General features: G+C 43.5%; 1 protein-coding gene across 1 annotated transcript in view; it reads right to left on the reverse strand.

Annotated features, from left to right (window-relative positions):
• The window catches only part of LOC130879898 (deleted in malignant brain tumors 1 protein-like), a 112,237-nt gene that overhangs the window by 46,666 nt on the left and 46,032 nt on the right, over window positions 1-19,539 (reverse strand). Inside the window, exons 15-24 of the mRNA XM_057778724.1 lie at window positions 16,212-16,529; window positions 15,472-15,504; window positions 13,107-13,139; window positions 11,482-11,635; window positions 9,851-10,068; window positions 8,712-9,029; window positions 7,997-8,023; window positions 3,996-4,149; window positions 1,967-2,184; window positions 675-986 (exon numbers count right to left, since the gene is read on the reverse strand). Of these exons, the coding sequence (XP_057634707.1) occupies window positions 675-986; window positions 1,967-2,184; window positions 3,996-4,149; window positions 7,997-8,023; window positions 8,712-9,029; window positions 9,851-10,068; window positions 11,482-11,635; window positions 13,107-13,139; window positions 15,472-15,504; window positions 16,212-16,529 (1,785 nt within the window). The remainder of the gene's footprint in view (window positions 1-674; window positions 987-1,966; window positions 2,185-3,995; window positions 4,150-7,996; window positions 8,024-8,711; window positions 9,030-9,850; window positions 10,069-11,481; window positions 11,636-13,106; window positions 13,140-15,471; window positions 15,505-16,211; window positions 16,530-19,539) is intronic.

Genomic DNA, 19,539 nt, shown 5'->3' on the forward strand with positions numbered 1-19,539 from the left:
GCACTTTGTTTAGAATCAGACATGTTCTGCTCTGGGCCACGGGGAAACTGGAATTAAGACTCATCCAGGCTAGTGAGGGAATCAGAGAGCTGGAGTGAGGGAGCACACAATGCCCCTGTGGTTCAGGTACAGCATGGTGTTTGTTTCATTTTGGCCAGTTACTGGGCTAACAGAGACTCTGTCACAGAGATGAGCGTGGTCTTTAAACCAAGGACCCCAGCCAGGCAGTACTTAGAGAATGTGGTCCTGCATGTGTGGCTGGATATGCCTTTGAGGGCCTGATCAACTGAGTACAGATGCCCTCATCTCTATGTTAGCCATGGGAATGAACTGAAAATTCAGATGCACTTGTCGTAGGACAGTTTGGCATTCACAGAAAACCCTTGGTGGATACTGGATTGCTACCAGCACGCAGGAGTGCCAGGCCAGGTATAAGATGTCTGCTAATACTGACCATTCATATAATTGCTATTTTCCAGGTGAGATTTTGAACAATTTACAGATGCTGGAATCTATGATCAAAAACTAATTCTTAAGCAAACTGACCTTAAAATCGGCTCAAATCCCGGAGCTCATTGCTGACAGCTTGCCTGCTGATATTGACATCTCCCTTCCCAATGACTGGGGTTGGCAAAGCTGTGTCTCTGAGATGTGATGCAAGCCATGCCACTCACCTGAGCAAACCACGCTGGCATCCTCATGGTGCCCACAGTTGTGGGAGAACCATCCGTGATGTGTGCATTGCCACACCTTGGCTTCATCCCCCATGCACTGCACGTCATCCAGCATGATATGGCCCATGCCTCTCTCAAAGTAGCTCTCAGCTGGGGCTGACATGGCCACACCACAGCCGAGCTGCTGGCACACCACCTTGGCATCTGTCAGGTCCCAGCTGTCATCACACACTGTGCCCCAGGTACCATTGTAAGAGATCTCTACTCGGCCCTCACACCTGTGGCTACCGTTCACCAGTCTCAAGGCCAGACCTAGGAAAGGAAAAATAGGTGCTTCTGAGATGTGACACTGTCCTCATATAACAGGACCATCTGTAGGTTGATAAAAAAAAATGTTCTCCATGTTAGACACTAGGAGTGGCCCTGCGACCTGATATTCTAAAATTGTATTGTTTTATGAGTACTGAAGACCTATTGAAACCAGTTAATTTTTTAAATCTCTCTACCCCCCACCCATCTGTGTGTGTGTGTGTGTGTGATTGTTTATGTGAGTGTAGGCACATATGTGGAACTCAGAGGACACCTTTGGTTGTTGACCTTTGCCTAGCTTGAGACAGGCCTCTTCTTCATCTCTGACTGAATCCAGTTTACACCAGTCTAGCAGGCTTGCGAGATTCTGAGAATCCGACTGCCTCTGCCTCCCATTTCACAGAGATTACAGATATGTGCTACTGCACCCAGCTTTGTGGGTTCTGGGGATCTGAATTTGGGATTTCTATCCACTGAGCCATCCCCCAGTCCAGTATTTGAGAGTCTCATAAGCTCCCAAAGATCCCAGTTGGAGAAAAACGTACATTAAGCATAAAGAGCTCTACAATGTTCCTGCTCCTGCTGTGGGACCTGAGAGGTCCACGAGAGTTCTGGAGACTGTAGGTTGAATCCAGCCAGAAGAAAGTCGGCTGACTTTGTGACAATTCCAGAGTAATCTTTCATATTATTGTTTTCCTTCCTTTGGGAGGGGAAGGTCTCAGTGGGATTCCCTATCAGGACCACAGACAGTATGAGACAGGCATTCTCAGCCTTATGTTTCTAGATGCTTTAGGTAGAAGGCAGGGACTGTGGGTGGCAGAGCAGGGCTAAGGGCTATGACTGGCAGTGTGTGTGCCACTCATTAGCAGAGGTGGACACATCAGGTGTGATAGAATGCGGGCACATTTAAAAGCGTCTTTTCTCTAAATGGAAAAAGGCACAGCCAGATGGACATCTTGCAAGGTGCATGTCAGGATACCCACCGTTCTGCCTTTCGTCTTGGTGAACAGTGTTGTACAGAGCATAGAACCCTGTGTTGGTGACCATGGCGTCACTTTTAAACACCACTGTCATGAAATTGGAAGAGGAGTGGAAGGTGAGTTCTGCCCCAGCACAGACTTTGCCCATGGACAGTGAGGCAATTTGCTTTCCATCAAACACTTCGACAAAGTCATAAGGACACCCATAAATGTCTTCTAGCCTGAGGGGACAAAGGCAGTGTTAGTCTCCCCAGATCAGTCAGTTCTGCCAGCTCCTTCCTCCAGCCTCCTCTCCTCTCCTTTAAGAGTCCCTTGAATCTGCCCCTCCCACCCCTCACTTCCCCTTGACTATCCTGGTCTATCAGATTCTGGTCTCATCGTCTATTTGGGGGGCCTCCATCTGGAAACCTCTCCTCCAGCCTCTCTGACCTCCTTTCCCTTCACCCTGAATATTTCTTTGATGTCCCTGACCCTTTAACTCAAGCCCTGCTTTGGGTGGTAGCCAGTGTCCATCAGAGAATCACAGGAAAACGCTCAGGAAGACCCTGATGGGGGGTAAAGACATTCTACAGGCACCTAGTAGAAGGTCTCGTCTCACCAATGTCCCAAACTGCCACATTTTTGTTAACTGGGTGATGAGAGAACTGTGCCCAGCATCCTGCCTGCTGTCTTCTTCTGCCTTGACCCTAGCCTAGTTTTTTTAAAATTTTATTTTATTGGTTTTTGAGCTCTACATTTTTCACTGTTCCGCTTCCTGCCTCTCCCCTCCCCTTCAACCCTCACCAAGGTCCCCATGCTCCCAGTTTACTCAGGAGATCTTGTCTTTTTCTACTTCCCATGTAGATTAGATCCATGTATGTCTCTTAGGGTCCTCATTGTTGTCTAGGCTCTCTGGGATTGTGATTTGTAGGCTGTTTTTCTTTGCTTTATGTTTAAAAACCACTTATGAGTGAGTACATGTGATAATTGTCTTTCTGGGTCTGGGTTAGTTACCTCACTCAAAATGATGTTTTCTAGCTTCATCTATTTGCCTGAAAATTTCAAGATGTCATTTTCTCTGCTGTATAGTACTCCATTGCGCAAATGTAGCACATTTTTGACACTAGCCTACTCTTACAAGTGTTGATTGTTCTGACTTCACAGTACATGTCAACTTAGTCTTACTTGAAAATTTCCATTGAGCTCATGGTTTCTTTCAGAAGTGTTTGTCTTTCCATTTGGATGTAAACTCTCAGGGGCAGAGGGCTTATCTGTTCCTTTCAGCATTCTAAGTCCAGTCCTAGACAGAGCCCTCCCAGAGTGGGAACAATCAATACATATGGGACATTGCATTTCTTGGGGGTTCTAAGTGACCTGAGATGATTTAAAGTACACGGGAAAATTTTTACAAGGATTATATCCAAATTCTATAATATTTTATATAAAAGATTTAGACTTCTGTGGTAGCTGAGGGGGATCTTGGAGCCGATCTGTGAACAGCAAGGGACAACTGTGTATATGATATATAAAATGTATGCATGTAAATATTTACATGTAAATATACCTTAAATAGGATTGCTTTCAAATGTATGATGGTTGGCGTAAGAAGCAGGGAGCACAAGGTACTTGATGGGATAAATGAATAAAACCCTTCAATTTGTTGGAGAAAATTTCCTCATGGAGAGCTGACAGAAATTCTTGGAGGGAAAAGCTACTGACTTACTTCATGTAGTGTCTGAAAAAGGACGACCAGACAATGAGAATGAGGAAGACCAGATATGCATCTTGCAGAAAGAAGAAACTTCTACGTGATGGAGCAGGAGCAAGGTCTCCAGGTGTGGACCACCCATGTCTCCATGTCTGGGTGTTCATGGGTATTACCTCAATGAATAGGATTCTCTGGGATATTCAACAAAAAGACAACCCAGTAAAGACTATCAATGGTCCCCTAAGACGTGGAAGGATTTTCCCACCATGGAAAGGCATTACATTTGGGTAATCACAGATTCAAATCTGGTCCAGCCATTGAGTAGAGAAAGGCAAAGCTGCTTACTTCAGGCTGGGGATTGTTAGCTCAATGTTGAACTTCTCAGCCACATGTATCTCCCAGATGCACTCCGTGTCAGTGGGGTAGTTCGTAGGGTACCAAGGACTGGAGAAGGATCCCGAAAGACTTGAAATGACTCCTCCACAGGAGTTACTTCCTTCTGAGAAAGCAGATGAGAGACTTGTGGTTGGCATCTTCAGGAACGCACTTGGCATTTTCCTAGATGCAGAATTCAGAATGACATCAAATTCTACACTGGACATCATAAAATGGGAAGAGATTTGGCTGGTCTGGATAGTCATAGTTTGGCTGGTACAAGTAGGTATAGATCTAAGAGCGGATGTAGGAGAATAAAATATAGACGATTGGCAAGCTGGACTCTAAAACTGAGAATGAGACGTGTGTTGTGTGTGTGTGTGTGTCTATTTGTGTGTGTGTATAATGGGGCATGTGGTAACATTTACGCTACATTTTATGTTTGTGCAGGTACATGTACACATGTGTGAATAGGTGGACAGTGGCTAGCCTTGTATTGTGCTCAGCTGCTGCCCACCTTGGTTTTTTTTTGAGACAGGGTCCTCATTGACCTAGAACTCACTGATTAACCTCACTGGCTTGCCAGTGAATCTCAAGAATCCCAAGAATCTACCCATCATCACCTCTCCAATGTTGGTATTATAAGCATACAGCACTATGCCTGTTTTGTGTGTGTGTGTGGGGGGGGGGGTTCTGAGGCTAATACTTAGGTCCTTGTATTTGCAAACACTACCAAGTGAGCTATTTCCAGTCCCCTAAACTATGTATATAATTATTTAATGGTCTTTTTAGACTCACACATGAAAGCCAGCTCAACTCAAGTGGGGACAATATAGCTGCTTGTGAGGGCTTTATCCCACCATTCCTTCCCCTCATGTCAAACAGAACAGGCAGACGTCAATACTGTTTGTATGAGTTATCACAAGGCCATTGAAGTTTGCATGTTAAAGGTCATAATTTCAAGCAAGATATCCTTGTGGTATGTGGAATTGATAAATGGAAGTTTCAAAAAAAATTCAAACCAAAGAAAACCAGAATAGAGTCAGCATTATATAGTCATTTTATATTTAAATGCCAATGAACACACATATTATTACTGTCAACTTTTAACAAATATTTTGGAGACACTCATTTCTCTTTCCACCTTAATCTTGGATAGAGTTCCCCTTCTTTCTGTAGAGTCACCAGAACAAAAATCATAGACAACACCCATGAAATCAGGTCATCACAGACATGATGTCTGTTCTCCTGAGTACTAGGTTCACCTGACTGAAGCGCCTCTGTCTTTTTAAACATATACTGTGTAAAGCTTCGAGCACCAAAAATCAGGAGGCCACAACTCAGAATCCTTATAGTCAATATGGGGATGGGTAGGCTGGATAAGGGTTCTGTTGAGGGAGGAGGAACATCACTGGGGACTGCCGCTGCATACTCAAACTTGCATCCTTCTCCCAGCAGGTGTCCTGTTAGCTTTGATTTTTAGATACTTTATATTTCAATATTCTGTTCTATAAGTGTCTATCAAATGGTAGGCCAAAGGCAAGAAGTTTTGAAAGTTTGTCCCATGGAATTCCGGTACATGAGTTTTACATGAAGAGCTTAGTGGAGGAGTTGGAAACAAACAGGTCAGATGGTTCAAGAACTCCCTTAACCCCTGGTCTCCCTCTTTGGTCAGGTCTGATGTGAAGTTCAGCAATGATGGATGCTAGCAACTTGCCCCTCATTCTTGGTCCTTTGTCAAGAGGGTTGTTGGATATCAATAGAACACTTTTTTCTAATCTAAAGAATCTCGTAATTGTTTGTGCCTAGGCAGGTACAGCTATGTTTTGTCCATATGTTTATTGGGTTCTGTTTAGACACTGATGGTCTTTGAGTTTTGTGATGATTTGAATGAAATTGGCCTCCATAGGCTCATTTATTCAAACGCTTGATCTGCAGTTAGTGGAACTATGTAGGAAGGATTAGGAGGTGTGGTCTTGTTAGAAGAGGTGGGGATGGGCTTTGAGGTTTTAAAAGCCCACATCATTTTCAATTCTTTTCAGTTCTCTCTCTCTCTCTCTCTCTCTCTCTCTCTCTCTCTCTCTCTCTCTCTCTCTCTCTCTCTCACTCTCCAACTTGTGGATCACATATAAGTTCTCAGTTACTGCTCCAGTGTCATACCTTGCCTGCCTGCCTCCATATTCCCCACTATGGTTGTCCTTATGGACTCACCCTCTGAAAGTGTAGCCCAATAAACCCTTTCTTCTGCAAGTTGCCTGAGTCATGGTGTCTCTTCACAGCAGAACAGAAACTAAGATAGAAGTTGGTACAAGGGAATGGGGTATTGCTGTGACAGGCCTGACCATGCTGGTTTTGTATAGAAATATGAAAGATGTTGAAACTTAGGACTGAAAAAGTGGTTGAATGTTGTAAGTGGGACTTAATAGCCTATCCTAGTAGGAGCTTGGAAGACAGCAGTGCTGAGAGCAATGTGGGCTGTGGAAGCCCAGCTCAAGAGGTTTCAGATTAACAACTGAGCTAGAGATTATTCTTACGATGTTTTCACAAATATTGCACTTTTTTGCTCTTGTCCTAAGAATCTTCCTGAGGCTTATCTGAAGCGTTTTGGACTAATTTTGTTGGCAGAGGAGATATCAAGCTACCCAAATGCTGACTCCGCCATCATTTCACTATGGAATATAATCTGGACTTGGGTCAGATTGTCAAGAGACCTCTACCAAGTTACCACTAGATGTGCTATGATCTTGCCAGCCCAGAAACCTTGCTGTGCCCCCAAACACCATAAGATACACTCCCAACTTTGATATTTGGCTGGTCTTCAGGCCTTCACAGGAGGTAGACAGTAGCCACAATCACCCAGTAGGATTGGGAAGAAGTGAGGTAAAGTCTCAGGAGCTCAAGTCAGGGTTGAAGACAGGTGAGAACCCATTCCAGAGAAACATAATGAAGCAAGAGGCAGGAGCACACAAGTGCTGGATCTAGAAGGAATCCAGAGCTTTGGTGATGGTCACTGCAGTACACTGGCATTGAGCAGGTGACTAGAAGTTTTGCCTTGTGCATTAGTTAAGTCAGAAGGTCCACAGAGCAGTCTCGGATGGTCTACTTTCTTAGCATTGTTGTGCTCTCACCCCAGGGGGAGGGTTTGCTAGTGAATGCATCTTACTTTTCCTGCATGCTTGCACTTCCTGACCCATGTCCCTGTGTCCCCTTCTCTCTCCTCCCATTTAAGTTCTCTCCTCAGCCACAGTGACTTCCTTATCCTTCATCCTCCTGCCCTCCCTTGCTCTGCCACCAGAGAGGATGGTCTGGGACCTAGTTCCATTTGGAAAATGTCACAGCCAGTTCTTGTCTGAGCTGCTGTTTTATTTTATGACTACTTGGGGAGGGGGAAGAATGCAGGGTATGGGCTGTGTCGTGGCATCTCCATGCATGTGCATCATTGTACTCAGCCTTTGTCCATATCCTTCCCAAGCTGTGCTTCCTCATCCCCCACTTGTTCTTAGTTCTCTTCCTTTCTTCAGTTACTTCCCACTTCTGTGCTCCTATTACACAAGTTCCACTACCCTCTCTATTTCATGCCTCCTTTAAAAACCCATCCTCCCCTCTCATCACCCCTACTTTATGTTTCATGGCCTAGAAGTGTCCATACACACACACACACACACACACACACGTACATCTTTTCCAGCTACACAACTCACAGGGCATTAATGTGCAGGGAATGTAAAGAAATACTATTGTTGTTGTTGTTGTTTTTAATCTTTGCTGCACGTCAGAATCACATGGGAGCTTGACTATTGCTGGTGACTAGGAGTGGCCCTCAAGGTTCTGATGTGACCAGTCTGAGGAACAGCAGAGGCACCAATGTGCAGACAGAATCGGAAATCACTGCTCTGGTCACTGTCCACCAGTGTATAGGTGAGGACACAGAGTTCTCAGCCTGGAGATGGAATTTACAGTGCTGGACTTACCTGAGGGTGGAGGAGTCACCGCTGCATCTGCACAAACAGGAAACAAATGAATTCAGGGATTTTAAAATAAATTCCGTGGAGACAAATATTAGTTTTTCTAATGTGGACATGTCTCAAGCAGACAGGCTTCATGCTATATAAGCAAGCTTTTTCCTGGGAAAGCGGCTTCACCTCTGGGGAAGTTGCAGACGATAGGAAAAGCTAACCAGTGTGCCTGGGCATCTGTCTCCACAACAGTCAGACAATAGGAAAAGCTAACCAGTGTGCCTGGGCGTCTGTCTCCACAATAGTCAGACTCAACATTCCCTGTCTACCTTGCTCCTACCAATTTACCGGTTCTAGAATGACCTAGGAGACAAACCTCTGGGCTTGTTTAAGAAGTTTCTAGATTCAGTTTGCTGAGGTGGAAACCCCCACTCTAAATGTGGTCTCAGACTGCATGAAAAGAAGGAAGTTCAGTGCCAGCATTCACCTTTCTCTGCTTCCTCGCTTCAATAAAATATGACTAGCTCTCTCAAACTCCGTCTTTCATGATTCTCTGGCAGAGTAGACTGTATCTGAGCTACAAGTCAAAACAAACTCTTCCATTTATAAGTTGTTTTTGTCTGGAATTTAGTTTACAGCTATGAGAAAAGTAACCAGTATGGCCGTTTTCAATAGAGTCACATCCCTATTCTGCTCATGGCTAAGGAACTTATTATGGGAGGCACAGTACCTGAGCAGATAACACCAGCATCTTCATGGTGGCCACAATTGTGGTCTAACCAGGCAGAGCTGGGGCATTGGCCAAAGTGGTTCTCCTTTCCTGAGCACTGAATGTTGTCCAGGAGGATGTTTCCCGAGCCTGGGCCAAAATAGGCACTTCCAGGAGCAGCGATGGCATGGCCACACCCTAGTTGTCTGCAGACGACCTCAGCTTCATTCAGGTCCCACAAGTCATCACACACAGTGCCCCAGGCCCCCTGATGGAGGACCTCCACACGTCCCGAGCACTGTCCGGAGCTGCCTGCCAGCCGCAGCACTAGTCTGTCTTCTAAATGGAAGAAGAGTTCACTTTTGAGCATGGGGAGGTTTATGTAGGAAGTGGCTCCTACAGGCTGTGCCATGACCAAGGCAAATGCAAGCACAAACCCTTGTGTGGTTGTCTTGATTCCATATGAAACCCAAAGGTGAAAGAGTAAGACAGAAACTGGGGTAAAATCTCATTCTGCTGCTGCCCCCTCCTTGGCAATCCCTTCCTCTCTCTGAGCTGTTTCTTCCTTTGTAAAGTAAGGAATCTAGCAAGAGTTTATCCCAGAGGCCCTTGGGGTGAATTGGTGAGAGCACACATATAAGACACATAGAACATACCCAGAAAGGAATTTCTTTTCTCAGGGACAAACACACCAAACTTCAGACAGGAACTTACTAATTATTTGGTTTTCTGGCAGCCTCAAAGAATTATTGGGGTTCCCGCATGGGAAACCTGAACATCAAAAAAAAAATCCCACAACTGGTAGGCAGTGTTCCTTGCAGGATACAAACTGAAGCTAGCTCTGGAATGACTGGCTATAAGGCCAGGGCTAAAAGGAGTCTCGAAGCCTCTAGTTGGGGTGAGTCTATGATTTAGGGCATTCTGGGTCAACAGGTAGAGGGAAGTGGAATCTCCAGGGGTGTCAAGTGTCCACATTTCACTTGCTACCTGGCCCCCATGGTGAGAAAATCTAGCCCTTCGTGAAGCAGGGGAGATATGCGTGTGTGTGTGTGTGTGTGTGTGTGTGTGTGTGTGTGAAACAGAACCAGGTCTCTGTAAGAGGAGAGTCGAGTAAGAAGTTGATCTCTATTATATCCCCGAAGATACCTGACTCTTCCTACCTGACCTCCTTCCATCTTGTGAAATTGCATTGAAAAAAGCATAAAAGCCAGTGTTTGTTGTCATATAATCACTTCGGAACACCACTGTCAAGATGTCTGAGGAGGAGAAAAATACCACAGCTGACGGGGCACAGAACTTCCCCATGGACAGTGACGCAATTCTGGGGCCATCGAAGATCTCAATTGAGTCATAGGGACATCCAAGGATATCTTCCAGGCTGGGGGAACAAAAGCTGGGAATTAGTGGCCTAGTACCAAGATCCTCCGTATCAACACCCCAATCTGTGACAGCCTAGAATATGAAGTATTCCTTAGCTTTCCCAAAGGGCTTCATCAGGGCTCTATTTTCTTCGCCTGGAGAAGTATATGAAGTTTATTTTACAACCTCGTCATGAGTTTTAAAATCATTGTGATTCTGAACAGCCACCAAGATAATATGGCTTAGGAATTTGTGATTGCTGTTTCCTTGGGTTTAAAACAAGTCTGAATTGACAGCCTTGACACAGTCATGACTGAACCATGATCCAGTGTCTGGCTGGGGCTGGCTTAGCATGGAACCTCATGGTCTTGCTCTATTGCAGTACTGTATGAGCCATGTGAGAGAAGAAAGGCCTTGTGAAGGTTTTGCTGGGAGACAACTGTTTGTGAGGAATGGGGGCTTCGACATCAGTCGGACCTGTGTTTGTATCAATGGGCAAGTTAGTTCCCCTCCATGATCTCATTTTCCTCTTCTCCAATGAGGATGACAAGGCATCTGTAGGCTATCATGAGGCTGGAGCATGACAAAGCCTAGAGGCATCTAGCCCAGGGGCTGTAGAGATAGCTCAGTTGGTAAAGTGCTTGTCAAAAAACATGAAAGACCTGACTTTAATCCCCAGAACCCATAAGGAAATTCGGGCTGTGGTGACTTAGCCCACTCCAAGAGTTCAACACCAATGAGAGACCCTCCCTTGAAGAACAATGTGGACAGTGCCTGAGACAGGACACCTGAAATGACCTTTGACTTCCACATGCCCATAGGTGTATGCATGTGCACAAACACATAGAAGAAGCATGCAGCTCGTGGTCTGGACACAGTCAGTGTTCTAAAATGTCAGCTGTCACTTTATGTCACGGTGATGGAGATGTGGCAGTGACTATGGAACCTGTTCTCTTTCTGTCAGAGGTGAGGCACTAGCTCTTCTGTTTCCTTTCACTTTGGGGGAACACTTAGAAAATGCAGAGCCCAAGCCTGGAATAGCTGACTAGCACATGTCTTAGGAAAAATCTCTTAACTTTTGTATAAAATATAGATGAGCTAAGATACTATCCTGAAAGACATATATTGGTGCCTAGTGTATAAGGTCAAAGGTTTTGAGAATTTAGGAAGTATTTTTAGAAAAAAAAAATCAAAAGGCATACTATCAAGTCAGTGATGTGTGAAATGTGTTGACAAATTATTTGCTGCATATTTCTAGCTAGAAGAGACCTTCTGGATACCACTACAAAAATAACTCAGACTTGAACTTGGAGACACTGTAGTGGGTTTTACTCCTATGTTTTCTTCTTGCTCAAGGAAATGTCTTTGCCACAGTCAACGAACTGATATTCTTACTCAATTTGAACTTTCTCTTTCAAAACTAGCTTCTTACTTCAAATTTGGAATCATGAGTTCTATGCGGAAGTTTTTCTCCACATGGATCTCCCAAACACATTGGATGTCTGTTGGATAGTTTTCTGGGTATCCTGGACTGGAAAATGAGCCGGAGAGACTGGAAATGACCCCTCCACAAGAGTTGCTTCCTCCTAGAACATAAAAAAGGATGTCAGGTTGCAGCCACATGGTGTCACTGAGTGATCTTAGAAATGACCAGCTCATAGTCAGCGTGGTCAAGCCAGAAAGGTCAAGTGTGGTCAGGTGGCAGTTGGCCTGGGTGAACTGGTATTTAGCTTAGCATCTCTTAGGAAGCCATTTGATCTAATCCCGATGACTCGAAAGCATCACTGTGTAAGAATTCCGTCTTTCCTTCTGCTTCCACCATCTGCAAGGAATTGGCATCCATCCTCTGCTTACTGCATCTCTCCTTTCCAAAACAGACAGAATCTTTGTTTTCTGGGAGGAGGTTGAGGATCTGCATACACTATGAGAGTCAAGGCAGGAGGAGGGACAGAGAGATAGGCTGTCTGTCATGTGTAAGAGGTACACTTTGAAGAGGTTTTGGAGTAAGAGGCTGCAGAACAACCATAGAGTCTGATGACGCAGGAAGCGGAAGGGACATTGGGCGGAGTTGGGAGCTTATGACTGGGACCTTGTCTCAGTACACTGTCGTCACTTCGCTGGATCGTGTTTGTTCCCTGTAACTCAGTGTATTCAGACTGGAACTTGAATAATTGGGGATTTATAAAAGTTAAACAAGAAAACAAAGGTCTGGTTCTTCCTTCATCATTTTTTTTTCATTCTAGCATGAATAGATACAGCTCTACACAGGTATACAAGGCAGAATACCATTTAAAGCAGTAGATAACTTAAAATTATCAAGATACTTTGGAGGATCTTGACAACACAATGTACTTCATTGATCTTATACCTATTATTGAGTTTCTCAATTTCCCTTCTTTTCACCTCCATGACCATCTTGTAATCCTCCCAGGGTTTCACAGGTTCCTAATCTTGTCTAAGATGGATGCTGGGTGCATGCTCCCAGAAACCCTACATTTCTGTCACCAACCACATTGTGGGGTGGGAGAAAACTGGGATCAAATCCAGGGTGTTGTGCAGTGCTCTCTACCACAGAACCAATGCCCCAGTCTCTTGTGGTGACAATGTCTCATGATATAGCCAAGGGTGGCCTTGAACTGAAAAAACCTCCTGTCTGTAACCCTCAAGTATGATGACAGGTGTCACTGACCATTCCATACTCCATTCATCACATCTGTAGGTTACAACAGAGCCAAGACACACATGTGGCAAGAGAGGAAAACCAGGTGTCTACGAGCATCCCCTAGGATGTGCCCAAACAAGACAGGCTGAGTAGGAGTCTGATGGACTGTAGAACTACATTCTGCCATCTTGTTGACCTCGTATCTACTTTGTCTTTGGAAGACCCACAGCCATCTTTTCTCACGTGGTCCTCCTAATAAACAGTATCTACAGAGTGGAAGCAGAGGAGCAAGCCCCTCCCCCACAGATGCCAGGGGCTCTTTTGAGCTACATCCATGGACATTGCCTGGAGTCTGCTGACATGGAGTTAACCATTTCAAGCAAAGAAATGACTACCTGTTGTTGGATCCCGAGAAGCTGGAGGAGGACCTGGAAGGGGAAAAAGAAGATAAAAATGACATCCAGGGGGAAATCTTTGGTCTCATTTACAGTTTAGTGCATGGAGAAGGGTTTCTTTGGAGACATCAATGTATTTGGTGCAAACTTAGAAGAGTCTGAAGCTGCTGAGTGAACGTTCTCTATGATTCTATGATTCTATGGTTGATCAAAACCACACAGTACTTGGACACTCCTCCTACCACCATCAAGCTCCCTCCTTTGTTCAAACTCTACAACTGATTTGAAGAATAGGATATAGCAGAAGCTATGCAATGTCTTAAGGAACTATTGATATCTACTTCCTGTTGCTGGGCGGTGGTGGCGCACGCCTTTAATCCCAGCACTTGGGAGGCAGAGGCAGGCGGATCTCTGTGAGTTCGAGACCAACCTGGTCTACAGAGCTAGTTCCAGGACAGGCTCCAAAACCACAGAGAAACCCTGTCTTGAAAAACCAAAAAAAAAAAAAAAAAAAATTCCTGTTTAGAGAATGCTGATTACTCAGACAGCCTCACATCGTCATACTAAAGAGACTAATGTAGAGGCCCTGAGACTTCCTGGAAGGGAAAAGGATCCATCTTTCCAGCTGCACCCACAAAGGCACAAATCGTGTAAGTGAAGATATCTTGAGCTCTCCAAACCAGCATTCAGGTAAATGACATGGAGACCCCAGCTTGATACTCTGAGGAGCATAAGAACCCCAAGTTGAGCCCTGCTCCAATTCCTGACCCACAAAACCATGGCATGTATCTGTTTGTTTTAAAACACTAAATTTTGGGACAGCAATGGAAAACCAGGTGACTCTTTCATTTCTTTATCACCCATACAATTTACATGAAGCGAGCAATCTATAGACAAGCCCTCGTGCATATAGCTACTGTTGGAGCTGGGGATTTAGCACGATGGTAGAGTGCTTGCCTAGCAAGTACAAGGTCCTGGGTTCAGTCCTCCAGTCTGAGAAATTTTAAAAAATCCACTATTCTTGAACTTAACCATTGCCTTTTGGCTTTAAACTTTAAGCACTTCTCTCAATCACGACCCCAACACATAAGCTGACCTTGTCTCAGGACACCCAGCCTGCATCAAAATCTTCTCCAGGTAAATGCCATGAGAGGTGCTTCTGTCAATGCCCTGTGGCTTATGTGCTCTCCGCAGCTGACGGGGACATTCCAGGTACATTAAAGGGGAAGTCCCAGTCTTTCTTCAAGCTAAGTATTACAAGATGTCTGACCACTCTGCTGGAGAGACATTGTGAAGAGGTCCTGGAAGCACAGGAAAAGGAAGAGGACCCATTCTTAAAGCTATCCCCAGTAGAGTTACTATGGGCAGGCTTTGGATCTCCCTTATCCTCAACCATGGGGAGTAAATAATTCACATATCAGGGGCCCTTGCATCATATCTACCAATGTTTTGGGCAGATGTTGGATGTTGCAATGAATAAAAAGTATGTTTTCATTCACTTCCAGTGTCATTCCAAAATTTATAATTATCCACTAGTCTGAATTTTCTAATAACTGATTATTTATATATATATATATATATATATATATATATTTTTTTTTTTTTTAAAAACTTGGTTCTCCGTTAATCTACCTAATAATCAAAATTGCTTAATCTTCCTTAAATATTTCTCATGAAAACATAGCATGGGGGGTGGGTTAAAGAATTGTCTTGGTGATGAGAAGTAGCCAGAGCAAACTGTCTCACCAACTTTGCTATAGCCTTGTCTGATCTGGGTGTCTACTGGGACAATGTTGGTATGACAAATGAGATTGGAGGTCAAGTGCACTGACAGTTGACCCAAGTCCCCTGGCTATCCAAGAGTTCCCTGCTGACTTCCTAGGTGTTTGTTTATATAAATACTCAAAATATCTTCCTAAGGGGAATTAAAGGAGTTGAAGTGAGTCCCTGACTTATAAAGATTTGACCTATGGATTTCCATGCAGGAGAACCTGTCCTTCAAATTTTTAACTTGGGTCTTTTCCTGGGCTCATATGTGGGGATGATCCTCCCTTGAGATGCTGGACCACAGCAGTGAACTCCCAGGCAACCACAGATAGTGAGGATACACAGCAGGTGCTCTCAGTGTGCTGTTGCTGAGCCAGGAAATTCAGTAGCTTAGGTGTATGAAGTGCATTCTTTGACATGTGATGTTTTTACAGTGGGCTTTCTGGGACACATATCCATCATGAGTTAAGCAATGTACACGTATAAAGAGCTCAGAGAAATGCCTTACTCTTAACATTAAAAAAAATGTTTAGGACTGTTATCATGGGTTTTCTTCCTGAATGGGAAGTTCCTTCAATTAGGAGGGCACTGGACATACCTGGTGGCATGGGTGGAGGGGGGCCATCTGAATCTGTACACACAAAGAAAAGCAACAGGTCACTCTCTTTGATGAATTCAAAGGGAGAGGTGACAAGAAGTGGATAGTGAATAAAAGGGACAGGCTCATGACCTTTCTGGGTGCAGAAACCAGCTAGTAAAATGGTCAGTTGGGGTAGTGGTGCATGCCTTTAATTCCAGCACTTGGAAGGCAGAGGCAGGCATATCTCTGTGAGTTTGAGGCCAGCCTGGTCTACAAGAGCTAGTTCCAGGACAGGCTCCAAGGCTACAGAGAAACCCTGTATTGAAAAACCAAAACAAAACAAAACAAAATATCAATCGGGCATTCTCATCAAGGGAAGTCCTTTGCTTAGAGAACTTAGCACAGGCATTGGGTCAGCTGTGTTTCATGGTGGGCAGGGTTGGGTTATTTTTGGTACTCCTATGCAGAGTTCCTGGGACTCTTGTTAAAGCACAGACTCCCAAGTTCCTTTCCAAATCTACTCAGCAATAGTTTCTTAGTAGAGGTGCCCTGAAAGCTTTGCTGTAATGCCCCAAAGAGATGCCTGTAGATATCATGGCCTTCCTACATGCCATCATGTGCCACTCATGACCGGATAGGTATCTGACCCAGGGCCTAGACCTGAAGGGCTGCTTAAAGAATCAAATGAATGAATGAAAAATGCCACCCAGCAAAGATAGTTTCAAATGTCTTCAGATGCACAGGAATAAGATGAATACCTGAGCAAATAACACCAGCATCTTCATGGTGGCCACAGTTATGTTCTGACCATCCCGAATGTGGACACTGGCCAAGGTAATGCTCCATCCCAGAACACTGAAGGTTGTCCAGGAAGATGTCTCCTGAGCCTGGGCCAAAGTAGGCCTCACCGAGACTAGAAATAGCCTGACCACACTCTAGCTGGCGGCACACAACCTCAGCTTCATTTGAACCCCACAAGTCATCACACACAGTGCCCCAGACTCCCTGGTGAAGGACCTCCACTCGTCCTGAGCACCGGCTGGAGCCACCCACCAGGCGAAGTTCTGGCCAGTCTCCTGTAGACAGAGATGTGGTGTGAGTCTCCACCCCCATGCCCTCACCTGGAGTCCAACAGTACCAGCTTTAGAGGATGGTTAGGATGGGGTCTCAGGCATGGATCCTTATGTTTACCATTGGTTTCTGAATTGCAGTTTGTTGGGGTTGTAGCAAATTTTGTTTTAACAAAGTATTTTGTTTCCCATACTATCCACTGATGGTACAGACATAGACCCTCTGGGAGCCTCAGTCTACTCACTAGTAAAATATATACATCAGTATAATGCATTATTCTACACTATGATAATACAGCAAAGAGGAAGACCGGATATTAGAGGAAATGACAGAGAGGAAGATTCTGGGAGAGAACTCTTAAAAACGTTAGTGGAAGATCCAAGGAAGGTACTTTGGACCAGAGAGAAGAGCACAGGCAAGAAGCCCTAAGGAACTATGTCACTTCTGCATGCATCTCTTCTCCTGGTGCTACGACAGTGACGAAAATGGGCAAATATGTAGCCCATTTGTCATGTGATATGTGAGTGGATGTTTTGCAAAGGGTATGCAAAAACATAAAATGGTGGATACACACATGATCACACATACATACACACACAAAACATCAGGAAAACCATCCACCATGATCAAGTAGGCTTCATCCCAGAGATGCAGGGATGATTCAAAATATGAAAATCTGTCAATGTAATCCACCATATAAACAAACTGAAAGAAAAAAAGACACATATCACATTAGATACTGAAAAAGACTTTGACAAAATTCAACATCCCTTCATTATAAAAGTCTTAGAGAGAACAGGGATACAAGGAACATACTTAAACATAATAAAGGCAATATATAGCAAGCAACAGCCAATATCAAACTAAATGGAGAGAAACTCAAAGTGATCCCACTGAAATCAGGAACAAGACAAGGTTGTCCACTCTCTCCATATCTATTCAATATAATAGGTGAAGTGGTAGAGCAGTAAGATAACAAAAAGGGATACAAAGAAGAAAAGAATAAGTCAAACTCTCACTGTTTGCAGGCAATATGATAGTTTACATAAGTGATCCCAAAATTCTGCCAGTTAACTCCTACAACTCATAAGCACCTTCAGTAATGTAGCAGGATACAAGAGTAACTCAAAAAATCAGTAGCCCTCTTATACACAGATGATAAAAGAGCTGGGGAAGAAATCAGAGAATCAACACCCTTCACAATAGCCACAAATAGCATAAAATATCTTGGAGTAACTCTAACCAAACAAGTGGAAGACTTGTATGACAAGAACTTTAAATCTTTAAAGAAAGAAATCAAAGAAGATACCAGAAAATGTAAAGATCTCCCATGTTCTTGGGTAGGCAGAATTAACATAGTAAAAATGGCAAACTTATCCAAAGTAATCTACAGATTCAATGCAATACCCAGCAAAATTCTTTACAAACATCGAAAGAACAATACTCAACTTCATATGGAAAGACAAAAAAAAAAAAAAAAAAAAAACCAAGATAGCCAAAATAATACTGTACAACAAAAGAATATGTGGAGGCATTACAATCCCTGACTTCAAACTCTTACTATAGAGCTATAATAATGAAAACAGCCTGGTATTGCCATAAAAACAGATAGGAGGACCAATGGAATAGAATTGATGATCCGTATATTAATCTACACACCTACTACACCTGATTTTTGGCAAAGAGTTTAAATATATAAAATGAAAAAAGCATATTCAACAAATGGTGCTGTCATAACTCACTATCAACACATAGAAGAATGAAAATAAATCCATATTTATCATCATGCACACAACTCAAGTCCAAATGGATTAAAGACCTCAACATAAAACCAACCACACTGAACCTCATAGAAGAGAAAGTGGGAAGTACACTTGAATGCATTGGCACAGGAGACTACTTCCCAAATATAACCCCAGCAGCACAGACACTGAGAGAAACAATTAATAAATGGGACCTCCTGAAACTGAGAAGCTTCCGTAAAGCAAAGGACACGGTCAACAAGACAAAATGACAGCTTACAGAATATGAAAAGATCTTAACCAACCCCACAACAGACAGAGGTCTGATCTCCAAAATATACAAAAGCTCAAGAAATTGGTAATCAAAAGAACAAAGAAAGACAATAAAAAAAATAGGGTCCAGACCTAAACAGAGAACTCTCAACAGAGGAATCTAAAATGGCTGAAAGGCACTTAAGGAAATGCTCAACATCCTTAGGCCTCAGAGAAATGCAAATCAAAACAACTCTGAGATTCCATCTCATATCTGTAAGAATGGCCAAGATCAAAAACACTGATGACAGCTTATGCTGGAGAGGTTGTGGGGCAAGGAGAACACTCCTCCATTGCTGGTGGGAGTGCAAACTTGCACAACCGCTTTGGAAATCAGTATGGTGATTTCTCAGAAAACTAGGAAACAATCTACCTCAAGACTCAGCAATCCGGCTGTTGGGTATAAACCAAAAAGATAATCAACCATACCACAAGGATATTTGCTCAACTATGTTCATAGCAGCATTGTTTGTGATAGCCAAAACCTGGAAACAACACAGAAGGAAAATGTGGTACATTTACACAATGTAGTATCACATCTTTAAATTTATAATGACATCTTGAAATTTTCAGGTAAATGGATAGATCTAGAAAAAATCATATTAAGTGAGCTAACCCAGACCCAGAAAGACAAATATAATATGTATTCACTTATAAGTGACTTTTAGACATAAGCAAAGAGAAACCAGCCTGCAGTCCACAACCCCAAAGAAACTAGACAACAAAGAGGACCCTAATACAGACATATATGGATCTACATAGGAAGTTGAAGAAGACAAGATCTCCTGAGTAAATTGGAAACATGGGGGAGAAGGTGGAAGGGGAGAGGTGAGGAAGAGAGGGGAGTAGAGAAAAATGTATAGCTCAATAAAAACAATAAAGAACAAAAACAAAAAAACAAAAAAATTCCTAGTAACAGTTTTTGTAGTTCGAAAAATAAGTGAACTCAGAGGTGAAAGGT

The sequence above is a fragment of the Chionomys nivalis genome, chromosome 8 (assembly GCF_950005125.1).
Source record: "Chionomys nivalis chromosome 8, mChiNiv1.1, whole genome shotgun sequence".
Classification (NCBI taxonomy): domain Eukaryota; kingdom Metazoa; phylum Chordata; class Mammalia; order Rodentia; family Cricetidae; genus Chionomys; species Chionomys nivalis.